Raw genomic sequence first — 27,797 nt, forward strand, 5'->3', positions numbered from 1 at the left:
GGGATTTAAGTAAGACCTTGAGTCCAAAATATCCAGGTATATATCTAGAATCAGTTAACTTAAAAAGAATGAGAAAAAGCTGAATTCACAGTAAGCAAAGAAAGTAGACATGCCACGATCACACAAATGTTAAATTTGTCTCAAAAAGAGTAAATTACCTATTACTACTGTATTCTAGGAATAAGTGGGAAAATATAAGGTCTTACCAAAGAAGCAAAATATAAAGAATAACTAAATGAAATTTTAGAACTAAGAAATAAAGGAAATGAAACTCTCACCAGGTGGGCTGAATGACAGAATGGAAATGACAGATGGCTCAGTGGACTTGAAAATATTTTACTGAAAGTTATCTAATTTGAACGACAGCTAGGTTTACTGGCACCCGCCTATAGAGAATTCCAGTTTCTCAGGAGACTGAGACGAGAGGATCACAACTTCCTATCCAACTTGGACAAGATGGTGAGCCCCTGTCTCAAAATTAAAAAACAAAAATGCTCACTTCAATAGAATATATACTAAAATTAAAAAACAAAAGACGAGGGCCAGACATGGTGGCACACACCTGTAATCTTAGCACTTGGGAGATTGAGGACGGAAGAGTGCCTCAAGTCTTGCCATGTAGTTCAGACTGGCTTTGAACTCACTGTGTGACCCAGGTTGCCTGTGAACTCATGGCAATCCTCTCAGGTCTCAGTCCCCCGGGTGATGGGATTACAGGTGCATGCCACCATGCCTGGCTGAAAGCATTCGTAGAAGAAAACAAAATTAATTTGGCTTCATTTAATTAAAAGCTTACTTGCAAAAGACACCATTCAGAGAATGAAAAGACTAGGAAAAAATATTTCCATGTCTGTGAAGGACTCATATTCAGTATATATGAAGCACTATAAAAACTCAACAGTAAGAAAAAATAATTTACTTACACATGTTTAATAGGCTTCGGCAGGTGCTTCCAAGGGATGTAGAGTCGCAAATCAGCTCATGAAAAGATACTTAACATACCTAATCATTAGGGGACTACGAAGTGTGATATATCATTGTACACAGTTAGAATAACCAAAATTGAAACTCAAAAAGTATTCATGAAGATACAAAACAACTGGAACCCTCATACTCACTACTGTCTGGGATGTAGAATAACATAGCACTCTAGGAAAAGTTAAACACAGACTTATGACATGTTAAATTTGGAGTTTCAGTATGACTCATCAGCCCTGCACCTGGGCAGTACCTTAGGAAATATCCTAGAAGAATTAGAATTTAGGTTCATATAAAATTGATACAAATCAATATTTTTATCAGCTTTATTCTTAGTTGCTAGAAAATGTCCTTCATAGATTGAATGGTAAACAAATTGTGGTGTAATCATACCGTACAATACTACTCAGCAATATCAAAAGTTAAACAGTTGGTATATAACAACTTAGATAAATCTGGACAACTTTAACCTGAAAAAAAGAAACTAGTCTCAAAAGGTTATATAATATGATTGCGTGGTGGCATATGCCTATAATCCCAGCACTTGGGAAACTGAGGCAGGCGGATTGCTGCAAGTTCAAGGCCAGCCTGGGCTACATAATACAACCCTGCCTCAAAAGAAAACAAAACAACAACTAAAACAAAACAAAACAAGCCTACAAGTCCAAAAGAAAAAATTAAAATTATATTAAATAGATCAGTGTTTGCCAAAAATTGGAGTCAAGGGAGGGTAAATACAAAAGAAGGCACGAGGGAATTTTTGGAGCAATGAAGTGTTTTTGTCACCTGGCTGAGGAAGCAGTTCTGTGAGTCTATATATATGTTAAATATATCAGATTACACACTTGAAAGGGCAGCTTAATGTATGTTAATTTTAAAAAATTATAGTTTCTTCCATTCCTTTTGATTCCTTCCTGTATGCTCTGACCCTTATAACATTCTTAACAATAGCTTTGGTAATTTTGTTCATAGGTTATTTTGGCTTTCTCTTCTGTGTTTTTAAACCATGTGTTTTTCTGCTAACTCTGGGCTTAAAAAAAAATTTTTTTTTTTTTTTGTTTCATGCATTATCTACTAAGTCTCCACAAGCAGGAGGATGGTTTGTTGTTCTTTGCCCATCCCACACCTGATAGTCTACACGCTGCAGAATACACAGCACTCATCCTCCTGTCTTCAAAATGCTGATTTATTTTGATTCAATATGGATTTTTTTTTTGTGCTAGGAATTGAACTCAGGACCTTGCACTTGCTGGGCAGACATTTGTACCGCTGAGCTATATCCCTGACCCCAGTACAGATTTAATTTTACCTTTGTTATTACTGTTCATAGCTGAGCCATGTAGTAAACTGATTGTGTTACTCTTCCTGCTCTTTTGGCTTCCTCAGTAGTAAAAAAATTTTTAAATAGGTCTTAGATTCTCTGTACCATTACCATTGATTCAGTTGTATGCTGTATACCTGTCATTAAAACTTTTTTCTTGCTCACCTGCCTAGGTAACTTTTTATCAATGATCCTAAATCTCTGTTAAACTTTTGGTTGTGTTCTTTTATGTGTATGTGTATGTATGTGTTTCTTTGTTTGTTTTGTTTTTGTTTTTGTTTTTTGAGACAAAGTCTTCTACATAGTTCAAGCTGGCTTTGAACTTGTAATTCAGGCTGGCCTCAAACTCATGATGAGCTTTCTGCCTCAGCCTCTCAAGTTCTGGGATTACAGGCAAGTGCTACTACATCTGACTGCAAGTGTTCTTTGATATTTAAGTTCTTTGTAAGATGACTTGATTGTTTTAATTTTCAAAAACAGAATGAGAAGCTAGCTGTGGTGGTACGTGCCTGTAATCCCAGCACTTGGAAGTCTTAGGCAGAATCCTGAGCCAGGAGAATCAGACATGAGTTTAAGACCAGCCTGAACTCTACATAGTAAGACCCTGTCTCAAAAAACCCAAAAACAACAACAGAAAAATAAACACATAGCTGGGAAGATAGCTCAATGGCACAGTGACCGCCTGGCAAGCTCAAGGTCCTGAGTTTGATTGCCGGTACCAACGAAACAAAGCAAAAAAACCCAAACATGTTAAGTTTCAAAGAAACTGTCTTAAAAATTTTGACCATGTTTCATTTTACCTGGTGTTGCTTCACTCTTACCATTTATTTTTATATTGATGGAAAAACACAAAATGGCTTCTAGTAGGTTACCACCAACAGTGGACATTCTTCAGTGGTTCTAGTTTTTAGTTGACAAATGAGTATAGTTTTATGTTTTATAAAAACCAGTAAACTCGGGGGCTGCGGATTTAGCTCAGCGGCATAAGCACCTGCCTTGCAAGCAGGCAGTTGTGAGTTCGATCCCCGGTACCAATAAAAAGGAAAAAGACAAAAAACAAACAAACAAACAAACAAACAAACAAAAAAACCCAGTAAACTCTTGCTCTAAAATTTGGCTGTGTTTTATTGTAAAGCATTTCTTTTGTGTGTGTTTTTCGTTTTTATCGGTACCAGGATCGAACGCACGACTGCTTGCTAGCAAGGCAGGCGCTTATGCAGCTGAGCTAAATCCCCAGCCCCTGTAAAGCATTTCTTAAAAAAATAAAATAAAATTTCTTTGAGATGTACAGATGGTTTTGATTTACTGCCAGTGTACCTCTGTAGGGAAATCTCTCCCTGGAACTTTTTAGACTGCTCCAATCAAGGCTAGTTATTCTCTGTACTTACGGTTATTTTTGGCTACCTCTAATGTCTTGTTGGGGATTCCCTTTGATTCTCTTTTATGCTATATGCTGTGTTAAATTCCATGATACTATTTATTAATGTTCTCTGTGTTACTTTATTGAATATAGGATGCATTGTTACTTATTGAATATAGGATGCATAGGAGACATATTTCTTGCATGTGTGAAAGTGTATTTATCTCATTGTGGCATTTAAAGTAAAAACTGACTGAGTTTGTCTGTTAAGTAGTTTTTCTAATATTAGTCTCTTCTGTTTCTATCCATTCTGTCAAATTTGACTACAGTTTGCTGGAGACAAACATCCCATAATATTACCTGCATATTGGTCACAAGATTCATCTCCTAAAATAGTGTTTTTAAAATGTCATTTGCCAGCACTTGGGAGGCCGAGATAGGGGGACTGCTATGAGTTAACCATTTGGGCTACATAATGAATTTTTTTTTCTTAAGACAGGGTCTCACTATGTAGTTCAGGCTTGTCTTGAATTCATTATGTAACCCAAGATGGCTTCAAACTCGTGGAGATCCTCTTTCCTCAGCTCCCCAAGTGCTAGGATTATAGGCATGCACCACCACACCTGGCTACATAATGAATTCAAGACCAGCCTGAACTATATATATAGTGAGACCCTGTCTCAAAAAGAAAAAACAAAGGGGCCTGTGGTTTAGCTCAGCACCACAAGTACCTGCCTGGCAAGCGTGAGGACATGAGTTTGATCCCTGGTACCCAAAACCAAACAACAACAACAAAATGAAAAAATTGTCTAGGTATAGAATTTTATTATAAAAATTATTTATTTCAGTGGCACATGCCTACAATCTCAGCATCCTGAGATAGACCAGTTAGATTGCAAGTTTGATGCTGGCATGGGCAGTTTGGTAACAGTGAATCTTGTTTCAAAAAAAAGTGGGGGGTGGTGTGGCTGGGGATTATAGCTTAATACAAAGGCTCTGGGTTCAATACCCATATTAAAAAAAGAAGAATCTTCAGACTTTCACTGCGATAATTGAGAAGTGTAATTCTATTATGGTTCTTTTTTTTTTTTTGGTCTTTTTCATTTTTACCGGTACCAGGGATCGAACTCATGACCGCCTGCTTACAAGGCAGGTGCTTATGCCGCTGAGCTAAATCCTCAGCCCCTCTATTATGGTTCTTGTTATTTGGTATCTTGTCTGCCTCTCACTCCCAAGATAGATTCTTATTTAAATAATGAAATTCCTTGTGAAAGTTATTTGGAGTGCATAGTTCTGGAATTCCCTGTTATTGTCTGTTCTGCAGAGCCACTTATCACTAACGCCCTTGTTATGGGGGCTTCTTCATGGAAGTCCGTGGGACTAGTCTTCCCAGGCACTTGATTTACTATTTTTTAAAACTGAGACAAGGTCTTACTGTGTAGACTACAGGCTTTCCTTGAATTCACTGCGTAGCCCAGACTGGCCAGGAACTTGCAGCAGTCCTCTTGCCTCAGCCTCCTGAGTGTTGTTAGGTTTACAGATGTGTTCCACCATGCCCAGTTGGCACTTGCTTCATTTTCTTTATTTATTTTGGCACTTCTTTAGAGAAAATGAATATGCTTTCCTTTGCTATGCACACTTTCTTAGCAGTCAACCCAGTCAAGACATGTGGCTTCATGATGCTTTGTAATCTACTCTGTTGATTTCTCTGCTTATACTTTGTTCTCATATGTTGCCTTTTTGATCTTATGCTGTTTTTTAAAATTTTTTAATCTTATGCAGTTTTGTATAATAACTTTGCTTTTTGAGTTATTTGAAGATAGGAATGAAAAAATCCATGGTGTATATACAATTAATTGATCAATTATTATTAGAATACTGGTTTTGTGTGGTTTTTTTTTTTTTCAGTTTTTGTTTTGAGACAAGGTCTCACTATGCTGTTCAGGCTGGCCTTGAACTCACTATGTAGCTCAGGTTAGCTTTGAACTCCTGGTGCTCCTCCTGCCTCAGCTTCCTGAGTGCTAAAATTACAGGCCTGTGCCATTAAACCTAGCTGCTTTTTTGTTTTGTTTCTGTTTGTTGTTGTTGTTTGATGGGGAATGGATAATATGAATAGTATATGGTAGATGATAAGAAACCTAAATTATTTTGGTTGTTCCACTAGTTCAACTAGTTCCACTAGTTGGACTAGTGGAACTAGTTCAACTTTGCAGAAGTATAGTATTTGCTAATTTTTCATTGACCTGGATTTTTTTTAGTTTAAATTTCAGAGTAGGCAATGGGATATATTTTAGTAGTAGAGCACTTTCTTAGCATATGCAAGGCCCTGATTCAATCCCTAACACCCTATAACATAGTAGAAAAACAAATAGAAACTTTAAGCAGTTAGGGATTTGACCTTTGTGTGTATGTGTGTGGTAATGGGGATTGAATCTAGAACTTTCTCATGGAGCTGTAATCCTAGTCCCATACTTTTGTTTGTTTTTGTTTTTAATTTTGAGACAGGGTCTCAATAAGTTGCTAAGTTGTCCAAGCTGTGCTTGAATTTGCAGATCAAGAGCTAAAATAGTAAGAAAAAGCCTTTGTGTCAATATTTTGAGTTATTGGTGAAGACCTCTTTGATATGTTCCAAAGTCCTTTTGTTTTTTTCTTATAGAGGATTCCACTTATTATTTGTTTTTTCAGACAGGATCTCATTATGTAGTTCAGGCTGGTCTTTAAGTATGTTGTCCAGGCTGACCTCGAATGCATGACTCAGCCTCCCAAGAGCTAGGATTGTATGCATGTGCCTCCATTCCTGGCTGAGAATTCCTTTAATTTAGGAAAATACAGCCAGAAGATTAAAATTGGTTTTGTTTCTAGTTGGCTTGTGATATATTTTCACCCAACATTTTTGTGTGTTCAGTAACATACAGTTTTTAGTGTTCAGTGTTCCGTTGTTCTGTTTTTGTCACTGTTTTTGTTTTTGGGGTATGTGTGTGTGTCTAGTTTTATCTGTGCACCAAACTCTAATGGCCCTGTTCCCCAGAAGAACCCTTAGTTGTGTTAAGCCCCATCCCCTTGCGGTTACACAGGCCTTTAACATCTAAAATTGTTTCATCCTGAGCACTATTAAATGACTAATACTGCCCCCTACAGGAACATTTAGACTTTAAGAGGTGTATTTGGTTTTTGGTTTTTGGTTTTTGGTTTTTGGTTTTTTTTTGTTTTTGTTTTTTGTTTTTGTCTTTTTAGGACAGGGTTTTGCTGTGCAGTCCAGGCTGGCTTTGAGTTCACTTTGTCGCCCAGGCTGGTCTGAACTTGTAACAGTCCTCCTGCTCAGCCTCCTGAGTGCTGGGATTAGAAGCATGCACCACTGAGCCCAGCTAAGAGGTGTATTTGATAGATGAGTTTTTACATAATTGTTGGAATTTAAACTGAAGAAAATAAAGTAATCAAAAAAACAGAAGCAATGCAGACTGGATACAAATATTGTGGAAATCAGTGTGGAGATTCCTCAGAAAACTGAAATTGGAGGTCCCAGTTTGGGAACCAATGCCATGTGTGGGCCACTGACGGACTGGGAACAGCCAGACCCAAGCTTCTCCCTCCGAGTCAGCACCATTTGTAGACTAGGGGGAGAGAGAACAAGGCCACAACAGCAAGCAGGCACAGACTGGGAACCAGCACCATGTGCAGGCTGCTGCCAGACTAGCCACAGCCAGACCTTGCTCCTTCCAGCCGCAGGCTGTCAAACAAGAAGGACTAACCCCCACCCCACCCCAAGCTACTGACTTAACTGGAGAAACACAGGCTGTGATTCTAGCTATCCAAGTGAAATGCAATTGGATGCCTGTGGTTCTTCAGTGTTTCACTAACATTGCACTTCTAGGGCCAATGGTCTGATCATAGGTTCAAAGGGTAGCAGTACACAGTGTAGCATCTAGGGGGGATCTCTTTCTGAGAGTTGCAGCCATTGTTGATTCCCGTAGTCTTGTTTGTTTTGAAGTCCTGTATTCTTTTCATTGTTTTGTTGGGTTGGGTTTTATTCTCTTTTACTTTGTTTGATTATATTAAATCCAATGGCAGGAACAGCTATTTCAAAAATAAGATATGTTATGGTAGCAATTTTGGATTTACTATTGGCTTGTTTTGAAGTCCTTTATTGCATTCATTGTTTTGTTTTTATTATTTCTATTCTGTTCTGTTGGAGTTTTACTCTGTCTGAAGTTATCTGATGTCTATTTTGAAGACATCAGAAGGCATTATGGTAACTATTGTTGATTTTGTAATGTTTTAAAGCCCTATATCCCTTACAGTGGATTGTTGTGATTGGTTTTATTCTGTTTTATCCTCTTTAAAATAAAATAATAATAAAAATAATTAAAAACATCATACTAAAGTGATATATGTGCACCCATGTGTATAGCAACCCAGTTTTTAATAGCCAGATCTTGGAAATAACCTAAGTGCCGATCAAACTGAGGGATGGATTAAAAAATGTGGTATTTTCATACAATGGAGTACTACTCATCCATAAAGAATGATAAACAGGACACTTACAGTTAAATGAGTACACCTTGAGAACATACTCAGTGAAATAAGATACACGTGTATAAACATCGTACTATTTCATTAGTGTGAAAAACTGAAAGACAAACATGTATATGTGTATGTATATAAAAATTAGTTAAGATAGTTGTACTAATGATTTCTCTGAGCTCACTGAAGAGAAAGATCTGTGCTAGTATTGTTTGGACAATTGAATGCAGATGTCTTGTGCTCTGAGTGAGTGATTTGGGGATGACAATGTACAGTGTATGTCACACCTCCTGATTGACATGCTTTAAAATTGTGTTGTAGTTAATGGACTTTAGGAAAAACAGAAGCAGAACTAAAGTAGCATTTGAGAAGAGAAAAATAAGAGACAGACTTTATCACAGAGTATAACCTATGTTGAGAAACTAAAGCAAATGAGATTTCATAGTAAGTAGAATGAATCTTGAATTCTAGGCTAACAATTTTCATGTTTTCTTCGGTAAGTTTTCTAAGTTAAGAGTTTATTGTATAGGCAGTAAACAGTATTTTAGGAGATGGATCATGTGACCGATGTGTAGGTAATGCTATTATAGGACATGTTTGTTTCCGGTGAACTGTAGTCAAGAATGGGTGGAAGCAAGAGAGACGCATATTATTGCTTAATAGTGCTTCATTCGTGCACTCTACATAATGGGAGCCAAGTAGGATGTATGTGACAGACAGGAAAAGCACGAAACAAGATATGTTGCTGCTTGTCATTCCAGGTGGACATTGGCCCTGTAGGGGAAGGGAGAAGAGGTGAATGGCTTTAGCCGTAGAAGGTCCAAGGTACTGGATAATTAAGCTCTCCTTCCATCCTTTTTTCCTTCCCTCTCTCCCTCTCTCTGGTCATTGATCTCAGGGCTTCACACATGCTAGCCAAGCAGCTGGACTGAATTACATCCCCAGCCTTTTATTTTGAGACAGGACCTTGCTGATCTTTTATTTGTTTATTTGCTAATCTTTTTAAAAAAGTACTGTTGTTTCTCTTGTGACTTTTTAAAGATTAACAAGCTAGCAAGTAGAATAGCTGATGTTATATCTCAAGTGGTCCTCAGTTTCTATAATTCACCTCCACATAAAGTGAAAGAGCCAGGACAGGAGTAGGATAAACCTTAGGCATATTTTGAATGGCAATTCGGATTTTTTTCTCTCTGATATTGAAGGCATTATCCTTACGCTTAAGAGATAGTTAAGAAGTGAATAGCGACAGCCTTTCTCTTTAAGTAACATCTCTTCCCATATTTAACATACAAAAGAACTGAGTTTTACTTTGCTTAGAACTTCTCTGAAACAATTATATTTGTCTGAGAAATGCCATATATTGATGTTTATTTGTTTATTATATAGGTGGTACTGGAGATTGAACCCAGCACCTTCCCACTGAGGATTTTTTGTTTTACTTTGTTTTATTTAGTTTTGTTGGTTGGTTAGTAGGTAAATTTTGAGATAGGGTCTTCCTAGGTTACTCCTATCTCAGCCTCCTTGAGTGCTGACATTACAAGTGTGTGCCGCCATACCTGAAATATATTTATTTATTTTAATTTTTTAAAATGGTAGCAAAGTTTTATTACAGGTAAGAAAAGAAACAGACTCTGTAGAGTGAGTTCAGGCTTGGTAAAAGGCAAAAAGTACACTCTACAGTGGGTGAGAGTTTGCCGTATGCCTGAAAGAACATAGTGACTGACATATGTTAATTTAATTCTCAGATATTAAGCTTTCTTATTGTCACCACTCTGATGTCCAGGATAAAAGATAAATTCCTGGATTATTAGAATTATTAATGTCCAACTCTGAACCAGTGAATAGGTGAAATTCAGATACAGTGGGTGAACAAAGGAGTAAGAGAAGTCCCCGCAGGAAATTTGGATGCTGCCAGTAGGGAGAAGTGAACTAGCTAATCCACCAAGAAAACGCTTTATAAATATTTATTATCTCAATAGATCTGCTACGGAGAATGAAGTATATTCAGGGTCCCTCATAATTATTTAGTAATTGACTTGCAGTTTGATTCTGTCAATGGTGTTTTTCTTTCCATCGATCTTTTATTTCCTTAAAAGAAAAGCAGCAACTATCCTGCATAAAATGTGGCATTAATAACCCTGCACTCTCAATATGGCATTCTGTGTTCTATGGATTGCTTAATTAAAACTCAGTCATCACAGAGAACCAGAATTTATGGAATCCAGCTAACGTCATGCTCAGAAGTAAGTTTATGCAATGACACTTACAATAAAAAGTCAGAAAGATTACACACACACACACACACACACACACACACTGGGTGCCTAACCCAAGGCCTTTTGCTAAACTTTTTTGCTGAGTGGATGTGCTGTTGTTGTCCAGGCTCAAAGTTTGGGATCTTCCTGTCTCGGCCTCCTAGAGTGCTAGCTTTTTTTTTTGGTCTTTTTTGAAACAGAGCTTCACTATGCAGTTTAAGCAAGCCTTGAACTCACTTTGTCGCCCAGGCTGTCTTCAAACTCACAGTGATCCTCTTGCCTCAGCCTCCTGAGTGGTAGGATTACTGGCATGCATCACCATGTCTAGCTAGAGTGTTGGGATTATAGGCACATGCCACCATGCCTGTCTATAAGCCAGAAAGCTTTCTAACCAATAACCTAACCTCCTATCTTACAATTCCAGGAAAGAAAATTCAACATAACCTAAAACCAATGGAAGGAAACTATAAAATTAGAATGGAGATTAATTAGAGAATAGAAAAATAGTAGAAGCCCGTGTGGTGGCACACTCCTGTAATCCCAGCATTTGGAAGACTGAGGCAGAAAGATTGTTGCAAGTTCAAGACCTACCTAGGCTACAAAGTGAGCTCAAGGCCAGCCTGAAACTGCACAGTGAGACCTTGTCTCAAAAAGACAAAAAAAAAAAAAAGAGAATTCAGAAAACCAAAAATGGGTTCTTTAAAAGCAAACATTAAAAAGCAGACCTTTAATTAGACAAACCATTATAAAAAGCACAGTGAGTAACACCAAAAATGAAAAAAGGAGACTTTACTACTGACCTTAGAAAAATAAAAAAGACTGTAAAGATATACTATGACCAAAAGCATATAACAAATTAAATGACTTGGGATAAAAATGGACAATTCCATGAAAGATACAAACTGCAAACTGACTCAAGAATACAAAATATGAATAGATCTGTAATAGAGAAGGGTATTGAATTAATAGTAATGTAAACTACCCACATGAAAAGTCAAGACTCTGAATAACTAATGATGAACTTTACCACTTAAAGAATTAATACCAGTTCTTTGAAAATTGTCTTACACTCCAGCTCTTGCCCTACATGACAAAGAATGAAGAGAAAAGAGAGCACCTATCCCAGCTGGTTCTGTGAGGTTATTATTAACCTTGATACCAAACCAGGAAAAGAGATCAAAAGAGAAGGAAACTGTTTTCTGTTGCCAGTAGCACAATATCACAGAGTGATAGGTTAAATAAAGAGGTTGATTTTGGCTCATGTTTCTGGAGATCCAAAGTTGAGGAGCTGCATCTGGTGATGGCCTCCTTAGTGGCAAAGACCCAAGGTGGTTCAGGACGTCATATGGAAAGGAACAAAAGTGTGTGTGTCTATGTGTGTATCTTCAGGTCTGTCTTCCTCTTACAAAGCCACCAGGATTCTGTCATGAGGCTCCACCCTAATAGCTTTATCCTAATTACCTCCCAAAGGCCCTGCCCTGCTCTGCTAATAGTCAGTTTCCACCTACTTAATAGGTAACTCAAGAAATTCCAACACAGGAAGCCTCAAACATCATGCTCAAACTGTAAATAAACCGTGGCAACTATCAGCTGATAACTCAGGAACATTGATGAAAAATCCTTAGCAAAATACTATGTAGAAAGAAACCAGTGACATGAATAAGATTGTATACCTTGATTAAGGAGAATACAGCTGCAAAATTCCAGGTTGATTCAACACATGAGAAATCAGTTGATACTGTAGAACGTATCAATAAAATAAAGCACAGAGTCCCAATTATAAAATCTAACATACCTTCATGATAACAGTATTCAACAAAGTAGGAGTAAAAAGGAATTTCTTTAACCTGATGAAAGGCATCTATGAAAAAAATCCAGAGCTAACTTAGTAAAAGACTATTTTCCCCCTAGGATCAGAAACAAGACAGAGATTTCTGCTACTGCCACTTTTATTCAGTACTGTACTGGAGGTTCTGGACAGGGCAAATAGGCAAGAAAATAAAGATTGGAAAAAAGTAAAACTGTATTTGCAGATCTTGCATATAAAAATCCACTGAAAAACTGAAAGAAATAATAAACAAGTATAGCAAGCTCATAGAAGATCAATAATAATAATGGGGGCTGGGGATTTAGCTCAGCAGTATAAGCACCTGCCTTGCAAGCAGGCGGTCATGAGTTCGACCCCTGGTACCAATAAAAAGTTAAAAAAAATAATAACGATCACTAGATAAAATATATTAAATAATGTATTTCTGTATATTAGCAATGAACAGTCCAAAATGAATTTAAGAGAACAATTTCCTTTATAGTATTATGAAAAGAATAAAATTCTTTGGAGTAAGTATAACAGGAATACATACTTTTACTGTCAAAACTATGATACATTAAAAATGTAAAAAGATACAAGTACGTGAAAAGGCATCCCATGTTTATAGACTAGAAGACTTAATATTAGTAAAGTGGAATTATTCTGAAATTGAAATTGTTCCACAAGTTTAGTGAACTCCCCATCAAAATTACAGCTGGCAGCTTTATAGAAATGGACAAGCTGATTCTCAAATTCATACGGAGTTGCAAAGGACCAGCTGACCTAAACAGTCTCAAACATAAGAACAAAACTGAAACATGCACATTTCACAATTTTAAAACTTACTTCAAAGTGACAAGATAGTGTAGTACTGGCATAAGGATAGGCTAAAAGGCATCCCAAGGCTGACAGTGTACCGCAGTGGTAGAGTGCTTCCCCAGCATGCATGAAGGCTTGGTTCAGTTCTCAAGACTACACACACACACACACAGAAACTTCAGTTTACTAAATTGAGGTGGTGGTTTGTGAATTGAGGTGGAGGTGTAACTTTGGGAACATACTAAAATCATTGCATCACACACTTTAAATTGGGAGGTTTTGCTATGGTAATATTATAGTGAAGCTGTTACAGGGCTAAGGGTATAACTTAGTGGTAGACAGCATATTTATACGTGATAAAAAGTTTTTAAAACCACTTGTTATAGCGAAAGACACAGTGCTGCTAATCATTTCAGAATACTTCCACTTACATTGAACACACCGTTGTTCTTGACACTTTGTTAAGCAGTTCTGAAAGTGCTCTTTGGAAATTGTCTTTAGTTACACTGTCATGGCTTCCTGTCTTCTGGATTGATTCAAAATGTTTACCTTTTATAGTCATTTTTAGTTTGGGGAAGAAGGAGAACAGTCTGGTGACTAAGGTGGGTGAGGGCACAACATGAGGTTTTGGGTTTGTTTGTTTTTAGAGAAATGCTCTTGTTATATAGTTCAGGCTGAGCTTGAATTCACTATGTAGCTGAGGCTAACCTAAAACTGACAGCAGTCCTCCTGCCTCAGCCACCTGAGTGCTGGGATTACAAGTGTATGCCACTATCATTAGATTTTTCACAGAAATTGCTGTAAACGTTGATGAACAAGGTACATCACAAAATATTGCTGATGTTAAACATTACAGTAGAAGGTATTGCCATTTTTTTTTTTTTTTTAGAGACAGGGTCTCACTATATTGCCCAGGCTGGAGTGCAGTGGCTATTCACAGGCGCGATCCCACTACTGATCAGCACGGGAGTTTTGACCTGCTCTGTTTCTGACCTGGCCGGGTTCACCCCTCCTTAGGCAACCTGGTGGTCCCCCGCTTCCCGGAGGTCACCATATTGATGCCGAACTTAGTGCGGACACCCGATCGGCATAGCGCACTGCAGCCCAGAACTCCTGGACTCAAGTGATCCTCCCACCGCAGCCTCCGGAGTAGCTGGGACGCCACCACGCCGGCGAAGGCATTGCCATTAATCCCCTTAAAATACTCAAAATAGCTACCCTTGCTTTGAACTCATGACTGCCTGCTTGCAAGGCAGGCGCTTATGCCGCTGAGCTAAATCCCCAGCCCCTTGTAATTTTTTTTTTAAATTTAGATAATTCACCATATGTTTTAATCACCCCATTCCTTGTATATTTGAGGCTCTAGGTTTGATTCCTAGCATCTCTCTGTCTCTCTGTCTCTCTCTGTCTCTGTCTCTCTCTCTCTCTCTCTCTCTCTCACACACACACACACACACACACACACACACACACACACTCACTAGAATATGGCTCAATGGTAGAGCATGTGCCCATTTGAATAGCATGCATGATAGCTATTTACATAACCTTTACATTCTTTTAGGTTTCAAAAGTAATCTAGAGATGATTTAAATGCTGGAGGATGAATGTAGACTATGTAAATACTATGTTTGATTTGTGATTCTGGATGTTGATTTTTTTTTTTTTTTTTGAACCCAGGGCCTTCAAGCCGAACTACCACACCAGTCGTTTTTTCCTTTTCCTCAGTCCTTTTTAACTTTTTTTTTGAGAATCTCTCCAAATTGTCCATGCTAGGCTCTAATTTATAACCCTTGTGCCCCAGCCTCCCAAAGTGCTGGGATTATAGGCATTCCCCATAAAGCCTGGTTATTGATGTTTTAGATGAGACTTTGAGGATCCTTGAAAATGGATATGCACAGGAGTTTCTGGGACCATTCTTCACAGATACTGAAAACTACTTTATTTCACATTGTATCTCATTGGCATACAAAGCCCACGTTTCATGTCTCATCATGCCCTTTACTCAGTCAACTCTAATCCAGTATAGCTTGGATCATTCATGGCTCTGTGAATACTTGTCTCTTAGAATATTCTTATCATTAATTTAAAATCTAGTGATTTAAATGTCACATAAATCCTCAACAACAAAATTTTGAAGTGTTATTCAGTACACCTTGTAATGTTATAGAATTCATCATATGGTATTTGTATGTGGGCTGTGAACTTCTTGAGGGCATGTTTACTTAATTTATCTTGTATTCCAAGCACCTAATTTAGTACTTGTGTTTATTTGGCCTTTTTGTCTGTATTATCACTCTGCTTTTAATATTTATTGATGTTACTTGAGTTTAAACTGTTTCAGTTATCTTTGACACAGTGATTAAGAACAAAGGCTCTAGAGCAAATTGCTCATCATTGTCTTTTTTTTTTAAAGCATGGTCTTATGTAGTCCAACTTGACATTGACCTTGCTATATGTATAGTGTAGGCTAGCCTTAGACTTGGCAATTTTCCTGTCTCTGTGTCCTAAGTACCAGTATTACAGGAGTGCACTGCCAGGCCCATCTGCTCCAGTGCCCAGTGCCAAACTGCTCCATCATTTCTAGTTTTATCGTTTGGGTAAAACAATTTACTTCATTAAGCTTGCATTTCTGTATCTGAAAAATAAAGAATATATTAATACTTAGCATTATTGGAAGGATTAAATGCATGTAAAGTATATAATAGAGAAGCTAGTTTTAAATACTTGCATATATGTATGCATATTATTCATATTTTATTAAACTCATTTTATCAAACTCATGACCTCATGCTTGCCAGGCAGACACTTATTCCACTGAGCTAAATCCCTGGCTTTTTAAGTTTTTTTTTTTTCTTCAATTTTATTTTTTATTAGAACATGTTTGTGTTTACATAGTGTTTACATTCCTCATGGGAAATTGGTACATGTACACAACACATCCTAATTCCTTCTTCATCCCCTCCCTCCCTTCCTCCCATCAGCTGTTATTACTTGTTGATTTATTCATTCAAATATTGATTATTTCACTAGCTGTCAGGTATTGTTAGGCACCCAAACAAGAGATAGTCCCTGTTCTCATAGACTACTATTTCATTGTATACTCATTGTTATTGTCTTAGTTACTTTTTACTTGTTGTTGAGACAAAATACCTGATGCCCAAAGTTAGGGAAGGAAAGGTTTATTTCTTACAGTTCTTGGAGGTTTCAGTCCATTCTCAGCTGGCTGGTGTGGCGTGGCGGAGCCTGGCTTTCATGGCCACTGCAAAAGGCAAAAGTAAAGGCAAAAGCAAAAAAGAGAAAGAGACACCTTCTTCCCATCATTACATCGTGTCCTGGCTCCACCTCTAGGCAAGTGTAGTACTCACACCACCAATCCGAGCACTATACAATGAACCAATCACAAACACTAGATTTGGTTGCATCCATAATTACATGAGGCTTGGGGCCACTGACATAAACCATGACAGTTATAAAGTTATTTTAGCAGTTAAGTGATAGTAAAGGGTGACTGTCCCAATTAAATTGTAATTTTTCTGTGCTTCGAGAAATTTGTATGTGTTTATTGAACTAACTGTATTAGTTCCATTGATTGTATATGCATGTATAAGAGCAGCACTATACTATTCCTTAAAATGTGAGACAAGAACTCATTTGTTTTTTACCTAAAACAGTGAGAATACATTGATAAATCCTAGAAAGTTTACTTAGCTTTGTTTGCTCAGTAAAAGATCTGTGATTCATTAATTTTTTCTCTTTAAGAGTAGAGTAGTTTGTGTATAATTTATAAAGATATTTTAAAAGAAAGATTCCAAGAGGAATTAAATCTAAAATGGTCTTTTGTCTTTAAATGGTTGAAAGAGCTATGTAACAAAGGTATTGCATTTAAATGTTACATGATAGGAGAATGAAGTCTTTTTTTTTGCAGTTGCTTGGGATTCAGCCCAGAGCCTTGCATGTGCTAGGCAAGTGCTCTACCAGTGAGCTGTATCTTCATCCTGAAGATGGAATCTTGAACAATGGTTAATAAGGGAACTAATTAAATATAGTGTTTTTAAAAAACTTTTTTGAGACAGGGTTTTGTTGTGTACCTCAAGCTGGTCTTGAACTTACAGCAGTCCTGCCTCAGCCTCCCAGATGCTGAGATTACAGGTGTGCACTGTCATGCTTGACTTAAAATATTCATTCATTAATTGCATTTATATTTTAAGTCAGTCACTGGACAGCTTTTGAAATTTGCTTTATGCTTTTCATCAGTCTACCAAATATTGATCTGATAGCTGCAGCCCTGCCACTAGTCCTTGTTTTACATGCAAATGTATTCAAAAGTTATCTACCTTCCTTGTCTCATATTCCATTTACTGGTTTTGTTTTGTTTTTGAAACAAAATCTTGCTACATAGTGGTCCAAGCTGGTCATGAACCCATGATGATAGTCCTGCCTCAGTCACTCAAGCGTGCCAAGAGAAGACAGGCGTGTGCCACCACACCCAGCCCCGTTTCCTCTTTACCCCATTTTAAACTAGTTTCTGCCCCTTCCATGCACTTGTGGATTCCTAATCCTAATATTTTTGAGTAGGTACTTCCCATCACTTCCCGCTTCATGAACTGTTCTCTTAGAGTTTCCTCCTTTCTCTCCAGTTGTTCCTCTGTTTCCGTGAGGGTGCTTTTAGTTTTACTCATGAATTTTCCAGAATTACATACTAAACTTTTTTCTTATTTTGTATCCGTTTGTGTTTGTGGTTTTGTCCTCCATGGTAGTGTTTCCCTGATGTATATCTGGAGTTTGGTCTTTTTGTGTCAGTACCATGCCTAAAATTATAATTACTCAATTCATCTGCCTTTGAACTCAGCAGTCTAATATCCTTTGAAACCTATGCAACCTTTACATTGTCTTATTTTGGTACAAAATTTCATTTAATTGTATCAATTTTTTGTACAAACCTGCATCTGTTGTATTTCTCAGACTCACCTTGTTTTATCTGTTTCTTTTTTCTATAATTCATGCTATGATGGAAAAATATAGTGTATGTCTTAATAAAAAATTACTACAGTTAAAGATACATTGCTATTAATCCCCCTCAAAATACTTTCTCTTTCTTGCTTTGACCACACTTAATCCATCATTCTTGATACTTTCTGAAGTATTTCTGGAAATTCTCTTTGGTGAGTGTCTTTAGTTGTGCTTTTATGGCTATTTAATGTCCTGAATTGACTCAAGAAGTTTGTCTTTCATGGTCATTTTGACTTTGGGAAAGACCCAGAAGTTGCATGGACCAGATCTGGTGAATAAGTGGATAAAAATACCATTGTAATGGTTTTACAAACCTGCTTTGCTGTTGAATGTCACTCAGTGGCACTCAGCAGCAGCATTTGTATTTTTTTATGATACCTCGCATAGACACTTGAGACTTCCAGAACTGCTACAGAGAGGGGAAGAACAATGGGATATGTGCATTTGATGGGGGGTGGATGAGGTGTATCTTGAGGGGGAATTAATACCAATGTGTCCTTTACTGTAATAATTTTTAAATGTAAACATTAGGGCCAGGGATTCAGCTCAGTGGTATAAGCGCCTGCTTGGCAAGCACAAGGTTGTGGGTTTGGTCCCCAGTACCAATAGTAAGTAAATAAAATTTAAACATTCAGATCCAGGTACAGTTTTATAGGCCTGTAATCTTAGCACTCAGAAGGCTGAGGCATGAGGATTGCTGTGAATTTAAGGCCAGTGTGGTCTTCTTAGTGAGTTCAATGTCTTTCTGAACTACACAGTAAGACCTTGTCTCAAAAAAAAAATCCTAAAACATTGAACATATTTTTCAATCACCTCTTGCACTATTCTTGTCCTTGCAGGATATTGTGACCTTCCTGTCCTTAGCTTGACCGTTCTGTCTCTAGATTGACCTTTGTTGAATATGTCATTTTCATTGCCACCACAGTGATATTCTAAATATATTATTGTAGTATGTAATTCTTTATCTAAAAGTATTTTTGGTGATTCTTGTTACTCAGCAATACTTTCAAATATCTATCCATGTCGGGCTGGAGGTTCAGCTCAGCGGCATAAGCGCCTGCCTTGCAAGCAGGCAGTCGTGAGTTCAATCCCCGGTATCAATAAAAAGGAAAAATGGTTTTGGTAAGCACTCATGTTGATGGCAACACTGACTTGTGTATATAGTGTTAAATTCCTTTGATGTTTTGGTTTTGGTTTTGGTTTTTTGAGACAAGGTCTCTCTGTGTAGTTCAGGCTGCGTGTTGTTCTCCTGCCAAAGTCTCCTGAGTTCTAAAATTACAACTGTGTGCCACAGTGCCAAGTTTCATTAAGTCTTTAAGTTGCCTGGTTAGGTTGAATATCCTGTACCCCTATCTGAGACTCTTGAGAGTGCTGGACCTATAGTTGTGTGCCATCATGCCTGGTTGATTTTTTAAAATTGTGTTTTATTTTTTGGATACTGGAGATTGAACCCACTTGAGCTCCAGCTCCAGCATGATGTTTATTTCACAGCCAGCACATCTTTGAATCTCATACTTGTAACTTGGGTTAAAAACCGCTGAGCTTATCTGAATAAATGAGGACCAAAAAGATATGTGATGTGTTGAAATCATGTACTAAGGAGTTGCAGAATTTAAAATTCAGTAATAGTGCGTATCTGTAATCCAAGAACTCAGGAAACTGGCAGGAGGATTGTGAGTTTGAGGCCAGCCCGAGCTACATATTGGAGTCAAGGCTAACCTGGACTGCAGAGTGAGGCCTTTTTTTTTCTTTTCTTTTCTTTTCTTTCAAGATGTTCTCTTAAACAGCAACAAATTAAAATGCAGATTTAGATTTCTAACACAGTTCTTATTTCTTGCTCATCCATGCTTTCATATGGATTATATCTGAATGAGTTGATATGAAATGACCTCTGAATCTTTTACTTTCAAAGTAATTTACCCTTTATTTGTTCTTTCAATCTTTTTTTTTTTTTTTTTTTTTGGTACGGGGAGTGGAACTCATGATCTTGCACTTGCCAGGCAGATGCTGTGCTGCTGTGTTGTATCTCTGGCCCCTCATTCATCTTTTATTAATTCAACAGATTTTGACTACACAAGGAGCAGTACAGGACCTGGGGAGTGGGAGGATAAAATTTTTGAATGATCTAAATTTCCTGTCTTTAAGGTCTCAACACATATTTTATTTATTTTATATTAAATCATAAAATAACTATACAGAAGTTAATTTTTTAGAAGAAAATTATAGTATATTCTCTTCCATTGTTTTCTTTCTTTTTCTCTTTTACTCAGGGAAAGACCATGTTTGTAGATTTATTGGCTGTGGGAGGAATGATCGATTCAACTATGTGGTCATGCAGTTGCAGGTAAGTTACCTAGAAAATGTATCTCAAAATCTTTCTATTTTGATCAGCATACCCAGTTATAGTGGATATGAATAAAAATGAAAACAATCTTGATACCATGTCACTATTTTACATTGTGTAGATGGAACTTATTTAAGTACACATGATATGTATCCTAAAAATGAAATGGTTGTCCTTGTCAGCTATTTTGGTTGACCTGTATATTCACTGATTGTCATCATTGCAAAGTTTTAACCCCAGCATGGATTGTGGGCCCTAAAGTCTTGCCCTGTCCATGTCCTTTCCCTCTGTATTTGCTTCCTTAGACATTTCAGTTTCCTATTTATGTTTCCAAGTGACAGCCGTGATTACTTAGAAATTTAAGCATTAGTTGAGATACAAGATAAATGTTATTCCTCTTTCTCTCTTTTACTGTTGTGGGTCTTTGCATTTTTTAATGTAGTGCTTGATATTGAATCCAAGGCCTTCACAATGAGCTACTTTACTAGCTCTTTTTAAAATTTTATATTGTGATAGGGTTTTGCTAAATCACTAAGTTGCCCGGACTAAGCATGAGCCTTCCCCTCCTCTCTGTCTGTCTGTCTCTCTTTCTCTCTCTCTCTTTTTCTCTCCTTGCTTTTGTCTGTTTGTCCCTCTGTGTGTCTGCAGTGGTGAAAACCAGTCTTCTCCCTGCACATGCTAGGCAAGAGCTCTGTTGTTACTGAGTAACTTGCTTCTACAAGTGGCTCACCAACTAAATGTTACTGGGCTCTAGGTTGCTCACTTCTCCCCCTGGAGTTAGATTCTAGGTTGTTATCATCTCAAACAAAGAATTGAACAAAACCGGCCAAAAAAAAAAAACCAAAACAGTGGTCAGCTTTATTTGAGAAAGTAAAAGTGAAGAGTGGAGAAGAAATGGTTCTGCAAAGTGAGTTTGGGCAAAGTAAAAATAGGGTAAGAGCAGATATAAAAGTACACACTGTGTCTGGGAAACACAGAGTGAGCTGTTAGTATAGCAAACTCTTCATTACATTAATATTATCCAAATCTCAAGGAAACCCATGAGAACTTACACATAAAAGTCCTGAGAAGTGGTGTTTGAATCCCACGTCTCAGGTTGAAGTCAGATCTAGGCCACCCTATTGAAAATCTGCTTGAGTTCTCCTGAGAAATCCATGTGTAGGGTTTTGGAAACTGTTCTGCACATGTATGGGGATCTTGTAACTAGCAAGCCACGCCTACTTGCCCAGCCAGCTTTGCCATGCCCTAATCTTCTTATTACTACTTAGCTACACTGCTAGCTCCCCCTCTCTTTCCACCATTAACGTAGCCCTGTTCCTTCTCCTTTAGATGGAGGTGAAATTGGGTTGAGAGGAAATTCAGCAAGGGTGTATAGAAGTATCAGCTACTTCTAATAGAGAAGAAGAAAGTGTTCTATTTTTCCTGACACTCTTCTGTTCCTGAACACACACTTGTGTGCACGCACATTATTAGTAACCCTCAACTTTGAAAGCTGTGGTGTACTTTGCTGCCTAATGGAAAATTTCCAGGTGTCCATCTTTTGTAGACTTTATTTTGGGCATTTTATTTCTCTATTTTCTTTTACCTAACTTTGATTTCAAAGACAATGATTCTTATCAGAAGGCTTTTCTTTTTTCCCTCTGTTCCCTTTCAGCATTTGGTGTAGGCCTAAAGATTATTAACAACCCTGTAAACTTGAACCTGAAAATCTTTTGAATTATGTGACTTACTATCTCTTGAGCCAGCAGTTTTATTTCTTGAAGAGCTACCCTTGTTTATTAATATGGACCCTGCTTTTTTGGGAAGGGGCATTGGGAATTGAACTCAGAACCTTGAACTTGCCAGGGAGGCATTTATGCTTCTGAGCTATATCCCTAGTTGCAGAATTGTTTTGTGTTATTTTATATTCTGTTGATTCTTCCTCATGAGGGGAGAGGACAGGTTTTATCCCCATTTTGCAAATGGAGAGCCTGAAGAAGCTGAAGGAGATTTTTAGTTTTCCTGAAACTAACTTGATCAGATTTAAAGCTTGAAAGAAGTCTGAGGCCAACACTCTTGCTGTAAAAGAGAAAACTGTTTTGTTTTGAGGTTACTACTGAGAGATTATTTAGAGCAGTTTTCCTTAATCTGCAATGTCTTTTTCAGTCTTAGGACATACTCCCTTGAATTCTTTATTTTCTTTTTTCAAAGCTTTTTTATTTTTGTGGTGGTAGTGGTGGTGCTAGGGATTGAACACAAGGTGTCATATATGCTAGGAAAAACACTGTATCACTAAGCCACATCCTCAGGTTCATTTAAATTCTTATACTCACCTAAATATCACTTTTTGTAAGTGGAAAGGCTCTTAGTATTGGGAAAAGTGAGGATATCACTATATAGTCTATACTGGCCTTGAACTCACTATGTAGTTCAGGCTGGCCTTGAACTTGCAGCAATCCTCCTGTCTCAGCCTCCTGAGTGCTGAGTGCTATAGTCATGTGCCATCACAGTGGTTTAAGTTTATTTTAGTCTGTTGTTTTCCCTTCTTTTATTTTCTTGCACTTATCTATCTGTTTTTATTGACATGATAGAAGTAGAGTCATCTGACTGTAGTAATCCACGTATCCCAGATTTTGCTGATTATTTCCACGTGGCAGTGTACATGGAAATACATTTTTCTAAACTGAGCACAGTGGTGCACAATTTAGGAAACCCAGCATTCTTGGAAACTGATTCAAGAGAATCACACAAGTTTAAGCCCAGTATGGACAATTTAGGAACTTTGGTAGTCACTGTCTGGAACTTTTTTTTTTTTTTAAGTTTTTTTGGTCTTTTTCGTTTTTATCGGTACCAGGGATCAAACTCACAACTGCCTGCTTGCAAGGCAGGCGCTTATGCCGCTGAGCTAAATCCCCAGCCCCTGGAACTTTTTACAAAAAATTTTTAAAAGGGCTAGGGATGTAGCTCAGTGCAAAGGCACTGGCTTCAATTTTCCGTACCTCAAAAGGGGGAATAAAAAGAAGGAAAGGAAAAAGTTCTCCTGTCCCTTATATTTCCTGTAAACTAGCAAATAGTTAAGATTCTAGTTTGGTAAGTGGATAAAAAAGATTTAAGAAGTTTTATTACCAACAAGTAAATTACCAACTCCACACGGTAATCATTATGTTCTATAAACATGTATTCATAAAAAATGTAAAAGATTCCAGTTTCCTTTTATTTGGCAAAGACACTTCAGATGCAGATTGTATATTTCCTATTGCATCACAGGCCAAAGTATTTTGATACTAAACTGAATTCAGGGGACTTCAGCCTGGTCCATATATTTTAAAATTCTACTAATTTTTTATCAGTATGTTAGTAATTGCTGAGTAAGTTATTTCAATGCGAATGTATTTAGTAGTTAAAATTCATCTTTGTAAAGCACTCCACAACTAAGTTATCCTGAAGTACATTTCATATAAGAAAGGCAGATGTGGTACTTATTTCTTTATCACTTTTTAGAAATTTGAATTGCTTCCCTAATAGTATTTTCCTACAGGAGACTAATGAGCTCTTTCTCTTTCTCTTTCTTTCTTTCTTTTTCTCTTTTTTCTCCTCTTTCTCTTTCTCTTTCTTTCTCATGCTTGCTCTCTTCCCCTTCCCCATTGTCATCCTCTGCCCCCAGAGAGGGTCTGCAAAAAAAAAAAAATGTATACACACTTTAGCAGTTTGCTATACTAATAAATGTCTGAAAGCTAATAGCAACCATCCTGAGCACCTCTTGTAATCACAGAGGCCAAAGGTAACTAATCTTATGTAAAGGTACTAATCTCATGATGTCTCAATAATTTAATATTAAAATATTTGTACAAAAAATACTTAAGCAAGTTTTTCTTTTCCTGATGTATACATTTTTTGTGGACTGTATTATATGAATAACATATTAATGACTTTCAATCATTGCAGCCTTTCATTTTAATGTTCAGAATTTCCCATCTCGGGCTAATTTCTTCAGGTTTGATTCTGGCTTATTTTGGCAGAATTGCATAGCAGGCTGATCTGATGATGCATGCCTCTTTTCTCAGCACTGTGGGAGACGGAGACAAGAGGACTGCAATTTTTTTGCCCATGCTGGGCAACTTAGTGTGTGAGTCTGTGTCAAAATAAATGCCAAAAGAGGCTAGGAATATAGCCCTGGATTCAGCTCCTCTAATTAACAAAAAAAATTGATTTTTGAAGAAAAAACTGTCAGTATGCTGATAAACATGGTTGTATTTTCTCCTGAGGCTATAAAGCTTGTTTTTCTATATTGTTGTTTTTGCATTTGATAGGAATAAAGAGACAAATTTCCCTAACATTAAAAAAAAATAGTAACTAAGTATGGTGGCACATATCTGTAGTCCCAGCACTCTGGGAGGCTGAGGCAGGAGGGTTACAAGTTGTGCCCAGCCCCAGCAGCTTAGCAAAGTTTTGTCTCAAAAATTGAATGAATGAATGAATGAAGTAAATGGCTGGGGTTGTAACTCAATATGAAGGCCCTGGATTCAGTCACCAATAACCCCAGAAGACCATTGATGATATGATGATCGTAAATATCAATTAATATATGCTGTGGGGAAACTAAATAAACATAAAGGTATAAAAGTCTTACTTGATCTCACTACAGTTTTTAAGCTCTTATACAAATAATAATTTATTTTGAATGCTCCTTAAGTAAGCTCAAAATTTATTTCTTTGCAAAAATTAAACAGTTGTCTTTAGGTGAAGTAATGGTATTAGTGGCACGTTAACACCAAACATTCACTGCAAGATAAGTAGTGAGTACAGGGAATGAGATATTTAAATCCACTGTGTTGGTGAAACCATTCACTACTCCTTGATAGCCAACACTTTTCAGGTTGTAGTTCATTGCCTAAGCAAAAAAGGAATCTTCTAAGTGGAGCAGCACTATGAAAAAGCACTGTAAAGAAAGAGCACTTACGAGCCAGATAATCATCTTAGATGTGAAAAGTATCTTTACCCATACATAGCAGGTTAGCATCGTTGACCTTCTTAAGTATCAGTTGCCTCACAGATAAAACAGAACAGGTATAGGATGCTGTGACAGTTATACAAAACCATGACTGTCATACAACTGCTATAGGCAAGACTGCAACTGTTGCTTTTCTCTATGCTTACAAGTAACTGAATGCCAGGGGCATGGTGCCTGTGGTCTCAGCACCCAGGAGACTGAGGCAGTAGGATTGCCAGGAGTTTGAGGCCAGCCTGGGCTCCATAGTAAGCTTGGACTATATAGCAAGACCCTGTCTCAAAAACAATAACAAGAAATAACTAAATGTTTGTCATATCGTATTTGGTAATAACAGTACAGTACTTAGCTATTGTTGATTATCTAATGTGTACCAGAGAATATTTTAAAACCTTTATGTAGATCTTGTTTAATCCTAACAAAACTCTTTGAGAGGGTGAGTATTATTAATCTCATTTTATGAGGAAACAGATGCAGGAAAGTTAAATAGCTCATATGGGAATATATGTTAGGCAGTAATTAGTTCTCTGCAATTATCTGTATCTGTATATCTGTATATATTTATATTGCTCTTAAAATAATCATGTCATATTGTGTTCTGATACCAGAAATATGATGAATTAGAAATTTATATGATGAAAGTAGTTATTCTCAAATTTGTCTGAAATGTGTGTTATTAAGAAACTGTCTTCTGTTGAGCAAATCACAAATTGGGTAAAATCCTTGCTGTTTTAGTCATAGTATTTTTGTTCTTGGTTGGTTGGTTTTGTTTTGAGTCATAGCATTTTTTACTGTTAAATGAGTAATTGCCCAGGTTTGTGACAGTTTCAGTACCACATTTGACAGTGCTTGTTTGGTTGCCACAGGGTCGGAATCTGGCAGATCTGCGCCGTAGCCAGGCCCGGGGCACATTCACCGTTAGCACTACTCTGCGGCTAGGGAGGCAGATTCTGGAGTCCATCGAAAGCATCCATTCTGTGGGTTTCCTGCACCGAGACATCAAACCGGTAGGGCCCTATTCTTCCCCAAATACAGAATGGTTTTGGTGGGTACTTTGTTATTATGAGACACAATCAGTTACTAGTTTTCTGTATTAGCTGTGGTTATACATGAATATTTTTATTTCTGTAGAGGACCACACGCAAAAATACAATGTATCTCTTAGTTTTCCTCCCAACACTCAAGAAGTAGAAGCAGCAGGATCACCTTGAGCTTGAGGCCAGCATGGGCTACATAGTGAGTTCAAGGAGACCCTGTCTCAAAATAAAGAAAGAAAGAAAGAAAGAAAGAAAGAAAGAAAGAAAGCAAGCCAGCCAAAAAAAAAACCCAAACAAAAAATTTTAGAAATTGCTTTTAAGGGCTGGGGATGTAGCTCAGTGGCACATCGCCCTCCTGGCAAGTGTGAGGCCCTGAGTTCCATTCCCAGTAACTCCCTTGAAAAGAATTGCTTTTAGTTGTTCATTTTGTATTCTTGATTTCTTAAGTCAAACTGTATTTGTAAGAAATTATATTTAAAGATCTTATTTTCCTTCTGAGTGTTAGTGGAGAAATACTGGGTTTTTGGTTTATTTTTGCTGTTTTACTATTATGGTTTTCTTAGAAATTGTCATTTCTGTACTGATATCTGTGTTTACTTTTTCCTTTCTAGTATTTGTTGTTCATGAGAAGAAATGATCCATTTCTTATATACTGTATTTACTGTAAACTTACCTCTTTTTGGTAGAGTATAAATATGGATATATTGAAAGTATTACCCATCTGTTAACATATGATTTCTAGAATTAAATACATGAAAATGCCAACTAAAATTGACATAGAAAAGTCAGATTTAATGTTATTTGCATTTCTTGTACCCTATGTCATTTTAATCAGTGAGCCTCTATTTCATTAGAAATCTCCTTAAGTAGAAATGCATTTTAAAAGAAAAGTTAATCGGGGCTGGGGATTTAGCTCAGCGGCATAAGCGCCTGCCTTGCAAGCAGGCAGTCGTGAGTTCGATCCCCGGTACCGATAAAAACGAAAAAGACGAAAAAAAAAAAAAGAAAAGTTAATCTTGGGAGGCTGAAGCAGGAGGATTGATGCAAGTTGGAGGACATCCTAGGCTTCATAGTGAGTTCAAGGCCAGCCTAAACTGTATAGCAAACCTTGTCTCAACACCCACCTACCCCCCAAAAAACCCAAAACCAGAAACAAAGAAAGGCTAACAATTCTGTGTAACAATTTGAATTTTATCATCAAAGATTCCCTTATTGCAAATTTGTGGGCATTTAACATTATACTCATTTATTTTAACAGAAAAATGCAGTATATTGAATCATTTTGAACTGTTTCCTTAAATTGTGTTTAATTTTGGATTAGTACAATTCAGCTGTATGGTCCTTTAGGAAATTCT

At 37.2% G+C, this 27,797-nt stretch overlaps 1 protein-coding gene across 6 annotated transcripts in view; it reads left to right on the forward strand.

Moving 5' to 3' along the window:
* The window catches only part of Ttbk2 (tau tubulin kinase 2), a 160,109-nt gene that overhangs the window by 79,475 nt on the left and 52,837 nt on the right, over positions 1-27,797 (forward strand). For 5 of the 6 annotated variants that reach the window (XM_003475448.5, XM_063249552.1, XM_023567543.2 and 2 more), the window contains 2 exons: positions 20,345-20,418; positions 26,272-26,412. In XM_003475448.5, the coding sequence (XP_003475496.2) occupies positions 20,345-20,418; positions 26,272-26,412 (215 nt within the window). Of the gene's footprint in view, positions 1-8,941; positions 9,006-20,344; positions 20,419-26,271; positions 26,413-27,797 lie in introns of all 6 variants that reach the window. The other variant, XM_063249555.1, reaches the window with a different exon arrangement.

This window comes from Cavia porcellus, unplaced genomic scaffold, assembly GCF_034190915.1.
Source record: "Cavia porcellus strain 051 isolate PalLab524CR breed Dunkin Hartley unplaced genomic scaffold, mCavPor4.1 scaffold_6, whole genome shotgun sequence".
Taxonomy (NCBI): Eukaryota; Metazoa; Chordata; class Mammalia; order Rodentia; family Caviidae; genus Cavia; species Cavia porcellus.